Source organism: Astatotilapia calliptera, chromosome 4 (assembly GCF_964374335.1).
Source record: "Astatotilapia calliptera chromosome 4, fAstCal68.1, whole genome shotgun sequence".
Lineage (NCBI taxonomy): Eukaryota > Metazoa > Chordata > Actinopteri > Cichliformes > Cichlidae > Astatotilapia > Astatotilapia calliptera.
In genome coordinates, this window is record NC_137425.1 from 30,709,813 (window position 1) to 30,729,616 (window position 19,804).

The window sequence follows — 19,804 nt, forward strand, 5'->3', positions numbered from 1 at the left end:
GTCAGTGTCCTGGTTCTGCTATTCTGAAGTAGCCATCACATCCTGGCAGCCCTGTTTTAATTGTGCTGCTGCTGCCAGGTAGGTTGATCACAACGTGCTGAGTTGGATGGTAACTGAGCAAATCCCCAGTCAGAGGTAGCCTGAGGCTAGAAACACACAATACACGGTGTGAGGAATTGTGCACCACCAACTTCCATAGGAATAAATGTATCATGCATAAGCAAATCTCCAGTTTGACTTACACTGAAAGCTTAATTACATCTCTCTCTCCACACACACACACACACACACACACACACACACACACACACACACACACACACACACACACACACACACACACACACGCACACCTATCTATCTATCTATCTATCTATCTATCTATCTATCTATCTATCTATAGATAGATAGATAGTCTTATATATATATATATATGTGAGTTGTGATTGCAGGCTGGTCTCAAGAGTTTTGGATGAATGAAATTCTAGTACTTGTAGTTATTATATTTCCTCAAATCACTTACAGGACTCTGGTTCATTTATCTGTCATGGTGACATAATCCCCTATTTCTTTCCCTACCTGTCTCTCATGTTTACTTTAAAACATACCATTTAACTGTAGCCAAACATTGCACATTGAAGGTGCCCGAGACATCCTCAGTGTTTCAAACAGCTGACTGCACCCTCTTTGCACACCTGCACCTGCTTTCTTCATTTAGCCCTCTAGTTTAAATATCAGCTATTTTTGCTGTACCTTCTGCCAGACTGTCAAAGTTCTACTACTTTCAACTTGTTTATGCAGCATGTTTGTCACCTTTACTCCTAATGTGATCATTAGATTAGGACATGTCAGTTTGCTAGCATTAAGTTTGTTAGAAATGTGTGCTGTTTATAATATTAGCTTTAAAGTATAATTTGAGTTTTTACTTTGTCTGTATGCATTCCCAGTTTCCCAGTTTAATAATATTGAACACAACACTGTTCCCAGCTGGGCCAACTTGTTTGCTGTCTACCTGGGACTGGACATCAATCTGGTGCCAGTGTAGTTTTGGCACACATGTTGGAGGTAGCTACTCTTCAGGGCACAGCTACACAGGCCTAGGGAACGGTTAGTGACCGCCTGGCAACCAGTGGTTGCTAGGGAAAAATGAGTTTTCCCTGAGGAATTGGTGAGTGGTTCTGGGAGAGTGGTTGCTGTTGCTAGGTGAAATCATTTGGAAAGAGGTAGTGCACTGAAAACCTTGCGATTGCGATTACACAGTTTGCATGGAAGACATCAACTTATCTGCAAATGTTCGGTAACTAACCACTGAGTCGTAGTGAAACTTGAAAAAGACTGATACAAAGTGCAACTGGAGACCATTTGCCTCCAAACTAAAAGTTCCACCTTTTGAAATGTGTTGATTTCAGTGGTAAGGCTAACTGGTTGATATACAATTTTCTCTTGAGAGGAGACGTTGCTGGGAATGGCTGACTGGTCTCTAGACCTGTGTGACTGAGACCTTACTAAAACAGGAAGAATATGCGATTCTTATGATAGATGAATAAACAGAAAGTATAAAAGATGGAGGCAGCTACGATGATGTCAAAAACCTGCTTTGGAGTGTGATTTTAAGGCTCAAACTTTGGCATTTTTGCTGCGATAAAAGAGGAAAATGGAAAAGAGGATGGAGTGCCAAAGCTAGCTAGCTAATAAAAAGTTAAAGTAGCACAGAAACAAACTCAAACCAAAGGATAGTGTTCTCACTGCCACTGGATGTTATTTATATGAAAAGCCCTTTCCAGTAACCTGGACTAACTCGTGAGATTTTCTTGATAGTCACTGTAATTGGTTGCAGTCATAGAAAACAATAGAAATCATTGTTTTATTGTGTACATGAATTGAAAATTCTGTTAACGAAATCTTAAAGTTATGTAAGCAGTGGATTGTAGTTCTTGAAAGATCTAAATCAGCCAAAATTGGAATTGGCAGGAGCAAAACAGGAAACCAGGATTGGCCAAGAAAATTAAAAATTACAATTAATGCATTTCTAGTTTTCCAAGTTATACATATAGGCGCCAAATAATTGCCGGCACGATCAGATGCAGTTCTCTTCGAATGACAGAAGCCAGGGCCAGAGTGAAGCCAGTTTTTTTTTTTTATCCTGGGACCATACTACATTTTCTTTTTTCGTGATGCAGGGAATTGGATGAACAAAAAAACTGCAGTTCACTTCTTACTATTTTTCCTGTTTTTCCTGTTTCTCATCAGCCTCTGCTGCAACACTTACATCTGTTTGTGCCTTAGATACCTTCCGCTGGGCTGCTGTTGTCTCTCTGCACTGTTTGTTTCCCATTCATGTCTTCAGTTCTCAGTATTAGACAGAGTTAGGGGTGGGCGATAGAAACGATATACGATAGAAACGATATAAATTTGGCCAACAATAGAGATTTTGACTATACTGGTCTATTGCGATAGCGCATGTTGATGATGTAATCAAGCTGCGCCTGTTTTGGTCGGAAGCATCCAACCATTATCATCTGCAAATTATGCCGGGCGACAGTCATAGCAAAGAGATGAAGCACTTTTGAAATATGGTGAAAAGCCAAAAACGGCGCTTCCTCCACTTCCGTAACATTGATTCATTAATGTTGAATTCTCTCGCAGCTGCTCTATTCCCATGTTGTTGCAGTATATTAATAACTAACCTCGTATTGTGGATGAATAATCTCAGTTGTTCTCCTGACTGACGTTTGGCCCGTGTATAGCATCCTGCTATGCGATTACATTTGTCCCTAATGACCAGAATCCCTCACGTTAACTTTTATCGAGTGGAAGAAAAGTTGGCGTTCATCCTCCAGCTTCACTGTGCTAATGTTATGCTAACATAGCTGTGTTGCTAGCAATCACGTAGCACAACATTATATACCAGGTAGTCCAACTTCAGTAACCCTGCAAATGCCACTGCTGTTTAGTTTCCTGTCTTCATTTATGTTGGAAGTGATAGCAGAGCTGTACGTTTTAATTAGTTTCAAAAATCTCTCAGTCAGAACATGGCATGTCATGTTTAGGTGGAAACTAGCGAGCTAACTTCCTGTTAACTTCTAACTCCGTTAAATTTAATAAATTCTGTTTTCATGGATGCATGGATGTTAAACTTAATTGTTACGCCTGCTAAAGCAGCAATGCTGATGATTTTATTAAAGATGAAAGAATTTAGACTGTTTTTAACTCTCAGTGTTCGTTTGATTTGGGACCTGAAGCGGACGGAGTTTTGGACCAAGATTACTCCGCGAAGTTCCTCACTACGGCAGCCGTAATGCTGTGACAATCGATCAAAACATTTTTTAACAGATTTCTGCACGCCAAAATCGGTTCGAGGTCAGTAAGCACAACCAGAATTCATACATAAGGCACACTCTCGATTTTTGAGAAAATTAAAGGATTTTAAGTGTGCCTTATAGTGTGGAAAATACGTTATACAGAAGAAAAGAATATATCGCGATATATATCGTTACCGCATGTGCTTCAGATTATATCGCGATATGGATTTTAGGCCATATCGCACAGCCCTAGACAGAGTATACTCTGGACAATCTGCCAATGTGATGTAGGAACAACACAGATTCACGCTCACATTCACACCTATGGGCAATTTAGAATCACCCTTTAACCAAACCCCACTAACTGCATGTGTTTGGACTGTGGGGGGAAGCCGGAGTACCTGGAGAGAACCCAGGCAGGTAGGGCTGTGCGATATGATGAAATATATTGGATGAGGAAATGAAAACATTTATCGTTTCATATTATACACTATCGTTTGTTTCGTGGTGTTGCAAAATACACTGTTTATGGCAATAATTTTTCATCGTTTGGATGGGTCACTATGTGGATGCAGGGACAGAGAATACCAGCATGGCCAGTGAAGATGAGGCAGAACCAGGTAGCTCCAAACAGAAGGACCAGTCAAAACAAATCAAGGACCTTATTCCTAAATGAGGGGCTACCTCTGTAGCATGGACATGGTTTGATTATGAAAAGTCTGACATGGACCAGAAAGCTGTACTATGCAAATTTTGCTGCAAACTGATCCCCACCACAGACTCAAACATGACAAACCTCTTCTACCACCTATGCAAGAATCCTGTAGAAGAGTATGGATAGAGTTTATGGATGAGAAGCAAAAAAGAGCCGTCAGGTGCTCAAAATAAACCTTAGACTCAAACGTTAGAACAAGCTTTTACCAGCAGCACGCCGTGTAATAAATACTCACAAAGAAAATGGCGGCCTTTACAGGTTATATCTAAAAATATATAAACATTGGTCAAAACACTCGACTCCAGGTACACGACGTCCCGCTGAAAACACTTCACACAAGTTGAGTTGCCTGAGATTCACAGAATTGACAGAAAAAGCACAATTTTGTGATATATATCGTTATCGGGATGAGAAATGTCTTATATTGGGATATGAGATTTTGGTCATATTGCAGGTGGTGGAGTCAAATACAGGACCTTCGTGCTGCGAGGGAACAGCACTAACTACTCCATCTTTTTATCCTCAGATTCTATAATATACAGATCATTTTGTACAAAACAAGGGGTACACTTTTTTTTATAGTAGTGCTAAATTTACTAAAGTTGTGGACTATTTAGGGAGAAGGGAGTTGCGTCAGGTAGTGACGTCCATGTCATTGTCTGCAGTGTTACAGCTGCAGAGGCGTTAACAGTGTTTGCGTAACCTATTTCATTCCAGTCTGTAGGTTAAGCAGAGTCAAACTGATGTGGGATTGATGCGTGAAAGTGCTATAAAATGTTGTCTCCTTCTCTTTTTCCCTGCAGCTCAGCCTATTACATCCAAGCTTGATGACAGTTGGTGGGCATATAAGGATGTTGTCCAGGGGAGCTTTGTTCCAGGTAAATGATCTCCATCAAAGTCAAATACAATGGTTCAACACCAGATCAAATGTGTAAAGATGTTAGTCACTGACACAAGGGTTTCATTTTTTGGATCATAGTTTGTTAAATAAAATTCAAAATCTTTGAATTTAACAAATGAAGCTGATTATTAAGTTGCATATTTGTGTACCACACATGCATGTGTGTTGTTAACACTGCATTTTAGATAGAGATGGCACGATACCACTTTTTTATGTCCGATACTGATACCATAAATTTGGATATCTGCCGATACCGATATGAATCCGATATAGTGTTTTTTAATCAACAAAACTGTTTTTTAAATATCTTGCTGCATTTTGTATAAGTTCATACTCAAGTTTAAAACAACAACTACACTAAAGCTATTCTGTTATACCTGTATGCAAAAAAAAATATTTCATAGTTCAGCAATACTGATCAATCTAATAAACTTAAACCTACACCATCCTCCCTATTCTGGTATTTTAAAGAGTACTTAGCATAAATATTAAGCAACCTAACTAATAGGGTTCCAACTCCCAGCAACAACAAAAATAAATAAATAAAAAATAGGGAACCACCCCTCACGCTCCACCTCATGATGCTTAATCGACGTAATCAACCTTAATTTGATGCAGTGTGGAAAAAAAAATGCACAGAAATCAATTATTTTTCAAGAAATATTAAATAGATTCAACATCTTTCTTCAACAAAATTGCAGACTGCACAGATGGTACCTTCCCAAAGGAAAAAGTACTATAGCTTACTAGGGTATATATATTAGACTTAATAGTCACTATATACAGTAAGCTTAACGCAGGAATGCTTTACAAACATTCAGAGATGGACTTACACACTTGCTTTACTTCTCTCGGGGATAACTTTGTCGGAGATGAAATGCCGGGTTGCTAGCGAAGCTCCAAATGCTATCCAGACCACCACAGGTCCTGCATGCCACAGCCGCTCTATCACGTGATGCCTACTGCTCCGACGTGCTAATGTTCTGAGGTGAGTTACGGCGTGTTGCAAGTTTTGTGAGGTGCTTTCGTGATATTTAATGGATCGGATTACATTTTTTATTTTTCTCCGATATCCGATCCAGTAATTTAGGTCAGTATCGGACCGATACCGATACGTAATATCGGATCGGTCCATCTCTAATTTTAGACCCAATCAAAATTTGGCTTCATTAAAGTCTTTAGAACTTAGCAACAGTGATGTACCCATAGGCGTTTCCCTGGTTACAGGTGGTTTCCAGACAGTTGCCGACTGGTCTCTAGACCGGTGTGACTGGGCCTAACCAAGCATGAAAGACTGGAGTGGTGGTGGTTTGCATAGTGGGTTGGAGTGTGGAGTAATCATAGGCAAGCTAAAGCAGGTCAAAAAGTTGGCCATATATGAAATTTATTAATTGGATATGGAGAAAGGTGTCAGCTGATCCACCAGGATTGATGCTAAGCTTGACTTTGGGGGCTACTAAAGTAATGCTACATTTAATTAGACACCTAACTATATTTTTTATAAAATTACAAACACATTTTATGTTTCCTCCTTTTAAAAGAACAAGCTTTTTTGGCTGTGGGGTGGTGTTAGACATCCACTCCAGTTATACAAGGTAATGTTACTCAGCAGCATTTGTTAAAATATTAAATGCATATGTACATTTATTCTGATGTGGTTCTGCTCAGTGTGTGCTGAACGGGGAGCTCATTTGTACAAGCCTCGGGACAATCACAACTTATGGTTCCCACATGCTACAACAGCATTGTGATGTAGTGTTTAACAAGGTCACATCACAGGAAGGTCTTTGGCTGAATCTGCTGTTTGCCCGAGGAGTCTGTAGAGCTGTTGAGGAGGAAGTGTGCCCTTTATCTTTTCAAAGAAACTTGGATGAAAAGGGCTGTCTTTTTCTAAATGTCTTTTTGGTGATCTTAAAAGATGGCCTTTTACTTTTCAATTTTTGAGCCATATCTTCACATTGTTTTGAGGAAAGTTGTGTTTTCAACATCTTTTCCCAAGTTTACCCTCGGTAGGAAGGAGCGCCTTTTTTTGTAAGTTACATTTTTACTATTTTTTTTGTTAACATAAGCAATAACTTGCTTTTTCTTTAAAAAACAGCTGAAAGGCTAATTCAGCAGCAACAAGTGGCTTTCGTTTCACTTCCTGCAGTCCTTTTGCTTCGTGTCTTTCTGTCTGAATAGCACGTGCTGAGTTCACTCAATTTATTAAGTTTTGACTCCGACAAACAAGCACACACTGAAATCTACAGTTACTTTTATTTTTATGCATTCATGACGGAAGCCTGCTGTGTCTTTAATATGTATAATGAGTTAATGAATGCCTTTACTGTCGCTGCAAAGAGTCAAAGAAAAGGGGCTGCCTGTGTTTGACTGCACAATAGTCAAAGAAGGAAATCATAAACAAACAGAATAGTCATTAACAATAATGACAAAAAAGGTCTTGAAGAAATTTAATATGTACTGGTTGTTGTTCTGCATAATAATGAAGAGTCGCGTGTTGATTTGAGGTCCTTTTTAAAAGATTCAAGCAGCCCCATGTGGTGGTTTTTCTTTGATTCTGGTACAAATGTTCTTAATGCAAGTAAGTGATTTTTTTTTCTGTAACGTGAGAAAAGGGAAAGCACACCTATATGTACGATCCAATGCTTTACTAACATGACCCCGAAATAAGGGGTTTGAAGCTTATTGTCCTTGTAGTCATACATTCCCTTTTTTCTTCTTCACTCTGGTGTCGATGCTGTCTGTAGCTACTGGAGAGATTTCATCACTCAACGTGATGCAGGGTTTTGCAGTATCTTTCAACATCAACATTCTTTTCGTGTTGACATCAGGGCCAGCGATCACAGACTGTATTAGCAAATGACTTTGGAGATGATGTAGATGAGGGGCACATTCATTCACCTTTATACTTCTGCCTGTCACATGCAATTAATTAACTCGAGCCAAGGTAATGGAGTTGCCGAGGCACTGCAGCTGATCTTCCTCGCTGTGCCTCTGCACGTGTAGAAGGAGCTGGGATAATTTTATAATTACTTTGAAATCAGCTGAGTTTAATTTGGAGTTGTACTTTCATGCTCGTGCAAGAGTCGTGCTTTTAGATGCTGCGCCTCCTGTTTTAGAATGAGACTGAAATAATTCCAAATGAAGAAGTGTGATTGTGTGTGTGTGCATGTGTGAATTGCCTTCTGGGAAATTTGAGACTGTCAGTAGGCTCATCACATCAGCGAGCGTAGCCCGACTTTGACTACTGCTTTTTCACCCTCGATCTACTTTCACATGGCACCTTTCTTCTTGCTTTGTGTGAGTGCTGTGCCAGCACAGGAGAAATGCCTGCTTCAAGCTGTTTTTGGAGAGTAAAGTGGGAATGTAGTCAGCAGAAAAAAAGAAAGAAAATGGAATGGTATTCAAAACTCAGTTCACTGTCATCTTGTGCGTATTTGCTGTGATCACCTTTGCACCCTCATGAGATACACAGGCTGAGATAAGAGAGGGACACAGCTGTGGGTGTTTTTCAAAAGGAAAATGGACTGAGATGAGTGTCTGCAACCTCTAAAGAGAAACACAAATTCATATAGCCTCTAGAGCGAGATTACTGTGAGATGCTCCACCAGATTTTGTAGGGAGCACAAATGAGCCAACTACTGGGCTACTTTGTCGTAAACACTGAGATTTTCAGAATAACAGATAAGAGGAGGCAGAGAGGAAGGAGTCTGGCATTGCTACTGTGGTTAGCTCATGAGCTATTTCTTTGGCACCGTAAAATACAAAACTAAATATAACACGAGATACAGTATGCACCGCAGAAACCATGCAACACCGGAGAGCCTTTGGCAGACGTATATGGCAACAAGTATCTCTGGTCCTCCACTTCACTTCACAGGTTCAACCAACAGCACCTATACTGAGAAAATAATCTCATATCCACCAGGAACGCCAGCAAGATGTCACATAATTTAAACGGTACTTATTTTTTGCATCCATACTTGGCTCACCAAGCTAGAAATGACTGTCAAAATGAACAGTTAATGAATCATCAGATGTGACTTATTCGAAGCTGGAGATTGGTTAACTGGCGCAGCCCGCTAGATCTCCAAGTTAAAGCAAAAAGCAAATGTTCACATGGCCCTGAGTAAACTGATTACCCTATATCGATTTTTGAAGTAAAAAGAAGCAAGAGCCTGTTCTCGTTCCCAGGATGTATATTATTGCACTGGTGGTACAAGGCGTCCTTTTCAGACCTGGTTATGGTAAAAGTGAGGCACATCTGCTAACCAAGCACCCAAAAGTAGTTTTTAGTGTGAAAAAACTACAGAGAAAAAAAATAATGATAAACTGTAACAAATTATCTTCTTTTTCTTTCTTCTAACAATATTAAGCAGTATTCTGATTGGATATTTCTTTGGTGGTTTAGCCTAGTTAAAAATATTTTTGAAGCGTTCTAGTTTTTGGTTTGATTTGAAATATGCTACTTGTGCCACTGTTTCTGGTAGTTCAGTTCCAATCAATCTTAACATTAAAGCACTTTTGCAGTAGAAAAATACTGACTACCAGTTACAATGCAATGTTCTGCTGGCAAACCTTGGGTCCTGGCATTCACGTGTAAGTTACTTTGACACCTACCACCCACATAAATACAGTTACAAGCCAAGCACACACAAACACACCCATGGCAACAGCAGCCTCTCCCAGCAAGACGATATGTACCAAAATGCCGCAAAAACTGTTAAAGCGCGACTCAAGAAACATGAAAGAGAGCCCGAGGTGCGTGACCCAGCACAGGCTGACTGAGCCTTCTTTAGAAGTGGCATAACAAGGATGATCCACCCCACAACCCACAGGATCCAAAGAACCTGCTGCAATGGCACGACAAAACAGTCCTCAGAGTTCCTGCCTCCAAGGGGTCAAAGGTGATCTGGCCTCACACAGGGAGCCAATATCACAGTTGATATTGCTGTAATGCTTGAGTGGTTTATATGGCCAGTTGTGTAAAGCTGTTGTATTTTCACTTATACTGATTCCAACCGAGAAAAACTAATTATGTTTGAAGGATTTTCAGCTGCAGCCGTTCCTTTCTTTTATACCAGTCATTACAAAGACGGCTTTAAGCTGCTCGCAGTGTCTTTGCATTGCAATTATGCTTTCAATTCAAAGGACGTCAAGTTAGAACAACTAATTTTTCTAGGTTTCAAAGTGATCTAACAATGAGATTTCACTTTAATATAATGATAAGGTATGTTTTACAATGTGCTTCTGAATCAACCTAAAAATATGAACTCATTTAACAGTCAATTTGATATTTGCATTAGTTATTCGGTGAGCATTAGGCTTCAACTTTCTCTCATGCTTTCTCTCCCCATCTCTCTTTCCTTGCATCAGACTCTAAGGGGCGCCAGGTTCATCCTTTCGTTGTACATTTCTTATATATATTTGATCACATCTGTGTTTGGTTGTCTCCCTGTCTCCTTTCATCTTCTCCCTCCCCTTGGCTTTATTCTCTCTCATCTCCTCTGCCCTTTCAGCTTCTCTCCTCCTCCTTCATTCCTTGGTTTCCCCTATGCTTATGGCTGGTCCACTCGTCTGCTTTTCGTTTGCCTCTGCTCTTATTTTCCTGTCTCCTTTTCTCCAGCATATCCAGATTCTGGCCCAGTCACCCACCCTTTTCTCTCCATCTCTTTCTTTGTTATCCTGCTCATTTCTCTCCTTTTGCTTGTTCCCTGCAGCTCAGTCTTCATTCTAGCCTGAGTGGCCAAGAGATGTTGCTGTCATTCACTTGAATTTGCTCACATCTTGAGGGCCATTCAGAGCCAGAGGAAACCTGGACTGTGCACAGTGGTTGACGATGGCTGATAAGGCCATTTCCTCAGTGAACATTTAAGTGGACATGTGGAAAATAGACAGAGGTTATATTTTGTAGGTCACACTAACCTAAAATGTCATGGTAACAGAAAACACCATGTTGGTCTTGGTGTATTTCATCTTTAATGTGGAAGACTAGCAATAAGCTAAAAGCAAACAGACTCAAGCAGCCTGTCTGAGCGTGAACAAAAACTGAAATCACAAGTTTTAAGATTATTTTTCTAAAGAGTAACAGAGCAGACTTTCACCTATGACAGCAATGCAGAAAACAGAGATGACCCAAAATGTGCTGTAAATTAATGATCCAACTGATACTGTAATTTGTGTGGTAGCAGTGAAGACGCACTGTAGCTAAAGTCATTAGCAAGTATCAAATTAAAGATTTTATATTAAACGTGTTAACAAAAAAATGACACATTTTGCACACTCAGCAAAATTCATAGCATAACCTTTTGTTTTGTCAAATACTCCTGTACTCCAGCTAATTGCTAACTCTGTGCAGGGGTGCCTTAAAATATAGTGAAGATGGTGTACACATTTACCTTTTACTGCTTAGGGGCACATATGGACCTTTATGGCCCTCAGATAATTACCCATAGGACATACACATGTAAATTGTATCTCCATTCCAAACGCTGACCAATTAGTTTTTATTACATATACTGCACCTGAAAGCAGGTGGGGGAAAAGAGCAAGACAAAGTGCAAGACGCAGATTTTCCCAGCGGGTAACGCTGCTACTTAATGCCACCTCCAGCTTTTTAATACAGACTTTGTAGGTCTATAAATACCAGTTGACTGATGTTTGTATCCTGCGTGGAACAAAATGTCAGAGTCCTGATTTCTACTGTTAGCTTTATTTTCTGACTTTATTCTTCTTATTTTATATAAGTAATTTTAATTTTTGTTTGGGGATGAAAATGACTTGATTGGATTTTGGTTTAGGTTAATGTGGACCTTTTAATGTTAACTTTGGCTTGTTTTGACAGCAGCAGTCAAAACTATGGTTTATATAAAAAAAACTGAATAAAATATTAGTTTAGTCAGGGAGTGTCATTATGAGAATCTTGAATTTTGTGCAGTATATATGTCAGAATGATTTCAGATCTTTCTACAGTGCAGTAAAGTAGTAACAGTAATATGACTAAATGCTCATCCTGGGTAAATAAGGGGAACTCAGTGAACAGTGAATGGAAACTTGTGTTCAGCTACTTATGTTATAAAATGACTACTTGTAGCCATGGTGAGTCCCATTTATCTTCTACGGCTCTGGGGTCGTTCTTCCTAAAGTCTGAGTATGAGTTCGTCAGGGTTATCTGCGCTGTGGATCGGAGTCTGCAAACACAAGCATGTAATTGAAATGGGCCTTTATCAGTCCAAGGAGAGAAACCTGTTATAAGAACTATGAGATTTAAAGACTTTTTGAGTATGACTCATACTGCAGGCTAAGTCAGGAAATCTCTGCTTGTGTTACTTCAGTTAATTTTCTTAGCTATGTCGACTGATTCTGGGGCTAAAAGTTTGAGTCTGTTGATCTTTGGAAATATTTAAACATGTGTTTAACAGATTTTCATCACACCAAAGCAGATAGTCTTTGTTCATCTCTGATGAATCTCTGACCTTTGCTCTAGTCCCACTCTGAGGTTGACATTTTTATTTTCAAATTTCAGTATATTTCTGAACTTCAGTTGGATACCATAGGAAAAGTAGTTTATCACATTAATTTATCTCATTCTTTGAAAAGCTTCCAAAGACTAGAAGAGCTTTTTTCTTCTGCCCACTTAGGTTAATAACTTAGGACATTCCCATCATTCTCAGTTACAGTCTGCTACAAATAAGAGATCCAATGGAATAATTAACAGTGTTGTACTTAAAACCTTTGAACATGTAAGCACAGCGAATCGAGATACAAAAGTACCTTATTGTTCCTTTAGTGGCACAGCATTATAAGATTATCACTGCGGTGTTACCATAGACTGTATATAAAAGATGGAACACTGCATCAACGTCAGCATTTAGTCTGCCACCTTTTATTGCAATTTAATGCAAATTAACAGACGATACCTGAAAATACTAAATTTTCACTCACACTAAGGCTCAACATTCTTAGTAGTATAGTATCACACAGCACACACCACATGTTATTCTCTTGTATGTCTTTTTGGAAGATTTAAACGCAGTCTCAAATTATTTAAATGTCCTGTTTATGTGAATACACTCTACAGTGGAAGGATAAATGAGGTAAACACTTGATTTGATGTATTTCTTTTGCAATAAGAAATAAAAATTACATTCAGCTCTGCCATTTTGAACCTTCTTCAAATAAACTCAAACTTCGTGACACCTGTACTAAATCCTTTCATTTTTTTCAAATCTGAATTCTTCAAAAAGAATCTGCTGTGCTATAAATGTGTATTTATTTATTTTTTTGCCTGCAAACTGGTGAGACTGGTTTCTGTATTCCTTTTAAACTTCCAGTTCCTTGGCTCCGTGCAGCAAACTGAATAAACTGTCAAGCTGCCATTCTCCAACACACATATTTTCTGTTAGAAGTGGCAACGTGTGTTTCCTTTGTGAAGTACCTCATTTTTTGCTACATCCCTCTAAGAGGACATAGCAAACAATATCTGTTTTTGCTTTAGACATACAGAAAGTCAAGGAAGACCTTCAAATAATAATTGGTCTTTTCTTAAGCAAATGCCAGGTAAATTATTTGAGTCAGGAGAATAAGTTCCATGTCTCCCCTGCTAACTCTGCAGTCTGCATTTCATTCAGGAAGAGCCCATCCACGGCCATGTTTTGATTGGCTTTCTCTATGCTTGGAATAGAGATCAAGCAAATGCAAATGAAGTGTTGTGAGGTCTTGATGACACTTGAATTATGTTATGGCAACATGACAGGAAGCTAGCGAGACACCATGTTCGTGTGGTTTCTCTCACTTTGTCATTGTATGTGTTTCTGGGCCTGCCTTGATATGAGGAGCTGAAAGGACGGAGGGAAGAAAGACAGGGAAAAAAGTCTGAGGAGCGGGTGAAGAATAGAGGAAAGAAGAAAAGCAAAAGCTCAGGGGAGCTGCCCTTTCCTGCTGATGGATCTCAACAGTAGCTCTAACCGTGCGTGCGCATGTGTGTGTGAGACCACCTTAAAGTGAGGGGGCCGGGTGGTGAGGAAAGAAAGGAGAGCTGAGGGAATTGAGAGTCTACCTTTTAGCTCTCGGTAGCTGCAGCGAGGAGGTGATTAAAGGCAAATTTAACAACGGGAAAGAGAGGAAGAACAAATGAAAGGTATATTTTTACAATTTTGCACTTTGGGTCACATTTAAAGTTCCAGGAAAATTACAGCTTTCCATAAAGCCTGTGACATATTATAGAAACCTGTCTGACTACCTCTACCTTAAAATGGTGTCTCTTTTCTAAATAAATTCTTACAGCACTTTAAGCAAGGCATTCTGCAGTGAAATCCGAGTCGGAAGTCTAAATTGTAATAATTTTATTATCAACACGGCTGTCTGCAGGCACTATGTGAGGCTATTAAAACACTCTGCTTCCTATTTATGGACAGAATTTCAAGGTCTAGTGTAAGTTAGGAAAGAAACATGATGGGGATGCAGTGATGTCCTTTTGGCATCATCGCACAAGGTTCTTCAGTGCTGACTTGACAGTCATACAGCTGGAATGCTCAACATCACCAAAGTGCTTCTCTACTTGAAAGAGGCAGGCGTGTTTCCTTCAGATGAAGGTGGGGAGGTGAAGGACTTAAAGCTTCTTGGAATTTTGTTCACAAAACGGGGAGCATATGGCATATTATGGTAACAACTACAAGAACAGAGTCATGAACATGAGCAAATTATCAAATTAGATAGCTAGATTGACCAAGCTTATTCTTTAAAATCCACTATAAGAGCCCAGAGTAAAACTGCTTCTCCTCCACAATGAGGAAGCCTACAAGGTACTTGATGTGAATTCCCTTGTCTATCCACCTGGGTGAAGGCCCCAGAACCAGCCCAAGACTGGAGGAATTATATTTCTCTGCTGGCTCAGGAACTGCTGGGAATCCCCAGGTGGAGCTGGAAGTTATAGCAGCTCCAGTTGGTACCTGTTACAACTGCGACTTCAAATAGACTAGAACAGGGGTGTCAAACTCAAATACACAGTAGGCCAAAATTCAAAACTGGAACAAAGTCGCGGGCTAACGTTAATATTTATTGAAATGAACATGAGCAATATATAAGAATGAATCTTTTCTTATGGACTAAAACATGTTTTGCTGAAAAACTGAATATGGAACAAGCAAAGCTTAATAATAAACAATATATATATTAGCTGTATAATACCAGTAGGCCAGCTCTGATAGTAATTTGGTGTGGCTTCGTGGGCCAAATGTAATTAGGCTGCGGGCCAAATTTGGCGCGCGGGCCAGAGTTTGACACCTATGGACTAGAAGGTTTGGGTAACGGCTGTGGAACTTCACACTAAATCCCCCCAAATGCAGAGCTTGCTAGAGAGCATGTATGATTTCTATAATTGGAGCTTGCAACGCAGGGTTTTCTGGTTGTGTGGCCCGAGCCTAAAGAACCTTGAGATGAGTATTGTGCTATGATGAACTGGCGCTATACAGATACGCCGGTAAACCCTGGACAGGTCACCAGTCCATCGCAAGGAGATCACGCTAACACATACAGTATCCACTCCGAGGTATTAGTCACTTTAAGTTGGCCTACACAAACACATCTTTGATATATTATTTTGCACAAGTTCACCACAGGCAGGGTTTGCATGCAAGTAGCAGAGTTTTAGCTGCTGGTAGGTGAAATCTGGCAACACGAGATCATCAACTTATGCTGCCAGTTAGCAACACCTTGACTAATGAATCAACAGTATTCGGTTCCACAGAACCGTAAGAGGAGTAATGCGTGAGGTGCCTTAATAAATGAGTTCTGTGTAGAAATGGCTGTATGGAGTCAGAATTTGTCAACCACCAAATGCACTCCATTTATCACAGCAGAGGGAAAAAATCCCTTCTATTGCATCTTCATAGCAACAGTCTATCTGTTAATGCTTTTCAAAGCAAAGCCATCAAAAAAATAATTGCCATTCAAATTCTTTGTTCTCTCAGTGTTTATTGCCAACAGAGCAGGTTACGGGTTTAAGAGTCCCCACTGCATTTTCTCAAGGAGTTTTTCAAATGGAGCCACGGAAAAATGTTCACTGGGATACATCAGCAATATGCATATCACACGTCTATGAACGCATCTTTGTAGCTGCAGCTTCATAAGGAATAGGAACCCGAGTGCTCCTTTGTCACTAAGACTCGCCACAACATTTCTTCTTCTAATTCTAATTAGGGTGTTATTTACTCAAATAAAGTGTACAATGTTGGAGTGACTTAAAGGTCACTAAAACATGAACAAAACAAAACAGACGGTGTCACCTCCACTGAGGTGTTTGTGCAACTTATATATATGTCACACCTCTTGTGTTATTTTAGTATTGTAAAGATGGAGGCGTGTGCCTGTACACGATGTAATGATGTTCACTGTGTCTGTGTTTGTAAGTGTGTATGCTGGTTATATACTGTAACATCACAGTTCGGGGTTGTTATTTGGGTGTGCTGCAGAGTAAGTAGGACACCACACTAGTGATCAGAGGAGCCCCTGCCACTTTTTATTTCTTTCTTTCTCTCTTTCTCTTTCGTTTTTCTTTCTTTCACCCTCATGCACAAACATTGCTTTTACTCATATATTTTTCTGTCGATGTCATTGTCATGCAGTTTTCCTACTTCTGCTTCCTACTTGCTTACTCTTTCTTTATAAAATCTGTCTCTCACACACAGTGCAGAGACTCAGAGTCACAAGAGACAAGGGGGAGAGGGAAAAATGAAGCGAAGTAGCGAGATCAGGGGAAGAGGAGGAGGTGGAGGAGGAAACTACATTTCTCTCACGCAGTAGAGGAGATATGAGCAATTTTAGATGGAACTAAAGGACAGGCTGTGTGTGTGTGTGTGTGTGTGTGTGTGTGTGTGTGTGTGTGTGTGTGTGTGTGTGTGTGTGTGTGTGTGAGCAAGCGAGAGAGAGGGAAAGAGAGAGGTGTGAGAGAGAGTGGGAAAAGACATAAAAGACTGAGTATGGGAATGAAGTTATGCTACTCAATCTCAATAATCTCCTGATATCATTACATATCCACATTCTCCATGCCTGATGGCTGCCCGCTACATTTCTTGCAATTACTCACCGCAGTAACAACATTAGAGCTAATGCAGGGGGTGATTATGGCACCTCTGCTATTTGTTCTTATTTAGCTGGGCTGCCGCAGGCCGCTGTAATGGACGGGCATGTGCTCTCTGAGACGACCTGTTTGCCGTAGTTAAAGATTTCACTGGATTCATCATCTAATATAATATAGTGTAATCCAGCAGAGCTGAGATGAGATGAGGTAGCTTGCCAGGTACAAAGTGTGTCATTAGGGTGCATTTTCTGAACCATTTTCCATCATAGCTGCAGCTGTAATCTTATGGTGAATGTGCAGGTTGGTATGGGGCTTGAACCTGTGACCTTGCAACAAATTAAAGATAATATGCTCAAATTGTTTTGTACTACTTAAAATTAGGTTAAACCAGAAAATCTGATGCATAAGTTTAAAGTTTAATTCCAGTCGTTAGTTGCGGGATCCATGAAGCAGTTGTGGAATTAGTTTCTTTATTTGCTTTAAGATACAAAACTGTCTGAACACTTAAACATAATATAGACTTTTTAACCATAGAGTTAAGTGGCACAGACACCAAAAGCACATGTCAGTCCAGATAGTAACATTAGCATTGTCACTGCAAAGGTACCGTAACATGAAACATCGTATTATCTGCTAAGAATCAATAATTTATTTCAGTTCAGTTCAATTGAATTTGAGTTTTTTTCTGTTTAGTGCCAAATCACACCTACAGTCACCTTAAGGCACTTAATATTATATAAAAGACCCTACAATAATACGGAGAAAATCCCAACAATCAATTGATCCTCCTTCAGCAAACATTTGGCAACAGTGGGAAGGAAAAACTCCCTTTTAACAGGAAGAAACCTCTGACAGAACCAGGCTCAGTGAGGGGCAGCTATCTGCCACAACATAATGGGAGTGATGGGAGCAGGACAGGAGGAGAACCACTCAGTGAACAAGAAACAGTCAGTGCATCAGCCCCCAGAAGCCCCCAGAAGCCTAGGCCTGTTTCAGCGTAGCTGAGGGAAGATACAGGATCACCTGATCCAGTCTATCTGCTTTGTTGAAAAGGAAAGTTTAGCCTAATTAGTCTATAACTACGTACTCGTAGTTCATACTCTGAATCTCTCCCTCCTGCAATACTGTAAGAAAAAATTACAGTGAAAGGCTGACTAAGTCTCGTGGAGACGGTGTTGCTGAATGAATGCAGTCAGCTCTAATCACATCTGACTGCACATCTTATACCTGATCACTACTGCTCCTGTTTTCATTCTAATGGGCTTTGTTGTTTGGTTTTTAATCCTGATGTATCTTCACATCATTAAATATTCCATTAATTATTTGCTGTGTGCATATTGTGTGTATTGTAACTATTTCTGATTGAGCTGCTGACTGTGGTGGGCCAGGGCATTCTTGTAAATGACATTTTAAATCTAAAACAAAAAAAGCTAAAATATGCTAAATATAGTATAAAAAATGTGTCACTTCATGCCTAACCCTAGAGGTTTTATAAAAAAGTAAGTTGTCTGTAGAAATAATGATTTAGTAGCTGAAAACCACCACTGGGTTTATCTATTTAGTTGGTCTTCGTACATCTCCATGTCTTCAACTGAAATCTATTTCTAAGCTATCTCATGTAACTGGGATGGTTAAAACACAGATCATATTGGATGATGTTAAGCTTCACACTGAATGCATAAAAATTCAGCAGTTCAACTCTAGATAGAAAAATAACCTAAACCCACTAAATACATTGTCTTTTGTTCTTATACTGTTTTGTGAAAATTTACTATTTGGATTAAAGCAATGCCTTAAAGCTTAACAATAAATAAATAAAAACTGTCACTTTTTCACAATAATGGAATACAGTCAAGCGGTTCTGTCAGGGGTTGTGTGTGGAGGCGTGGAAGAGATGACCCAAACGCTGGACTCACGGTGCAGAAATGAAGAGGATTTATTGGAGGGTGAGTGAACAAAGCAGGACCGATGGAGTGACTGGCTGGCTGAAAGACTGGAAGAATGGCTGGCTGACTAACTGAACATACAGACGGAGGGACGACATGAACATCAACATCAATGACACGACAGAGAACTGGTGAAACCGAGGAACTTAAATACACAGGTTGAATGATGACAATGATTGGAAACAGGTGAGTACAGGGCTGAACATAATCTGACTAATGACACGGGAGACAAGCTGACACGGGAAAAAACAGGAAGTGAGAACATTAATGTGGCGAACCAAACTGAACATGAACAAACTGAAATCACTGGGTCAATGACCCAGGAACCCTGACAGGTTCAAGCCAGGTGTAACAATATTTGGTTTCTTCCATGCTGCTAGCATGGAAGAAACCAAGGCTACTGCTTCTAGCACTGCTAAAGTTAGCCAGACTCTGGAAACTAACCTGATATCAACAATTAAAACAAGATTCGATTAATTAGTAATGTAATTAAGTGTTTTTATAGCTATTAAAATTATTAAAAAATTAGTCACCAGAAACACAGAAGCCTGAATTTTAAAGAACTGGGTAAACAAATATGCCTGACTGTAAACTTTAGTTGCTGTTAAGCTGGCTGCCAGAGAGATAATAATAATAATAATAATAATACATTTTATTTGAGGGCGCCTTTCAGAAACCCAAGGTCACCTTACAAAAAACACAATTAATAAAAGGAACAGTAGTCATAAAATACATAAAATAAGTTAAAATTACAAAACAGAGCGTGACAACAGATAAAATCAGCATTAAAGCGAATAAGCCAGTTTAAACAGATGTGTTTTGAGCTGTGTCTTAAATACGGAGAGGGAGTCAATATTTCTT

General features: G+C 39.6%; 1 protein-coding gene across 2 annotated transcripts in view; it reads left to right on the forward strand.

The window, feature by feature from the left end:
* LOC113021370 (carbonic anhydrase-related protein 10-like) overlaps nt 1-19,804 on the forward strand; it is a 154,077-nt gene that overhangs the window by 2,513 nt on the left and 131,760 nt on the right. For both annotated transcript variants that reach the window (XM_080300469.1, XM_026166008.2), the window contains exon 2: nt 4,821-4,895. In XM_080300469.1, the coding sequence (XP_080156595.1) occupies nt 4,821-4,895 (75 nt within the window). The remainder of the gene's footprint in view (nt 1-4,820; nt 4,896-19,804) is intronic.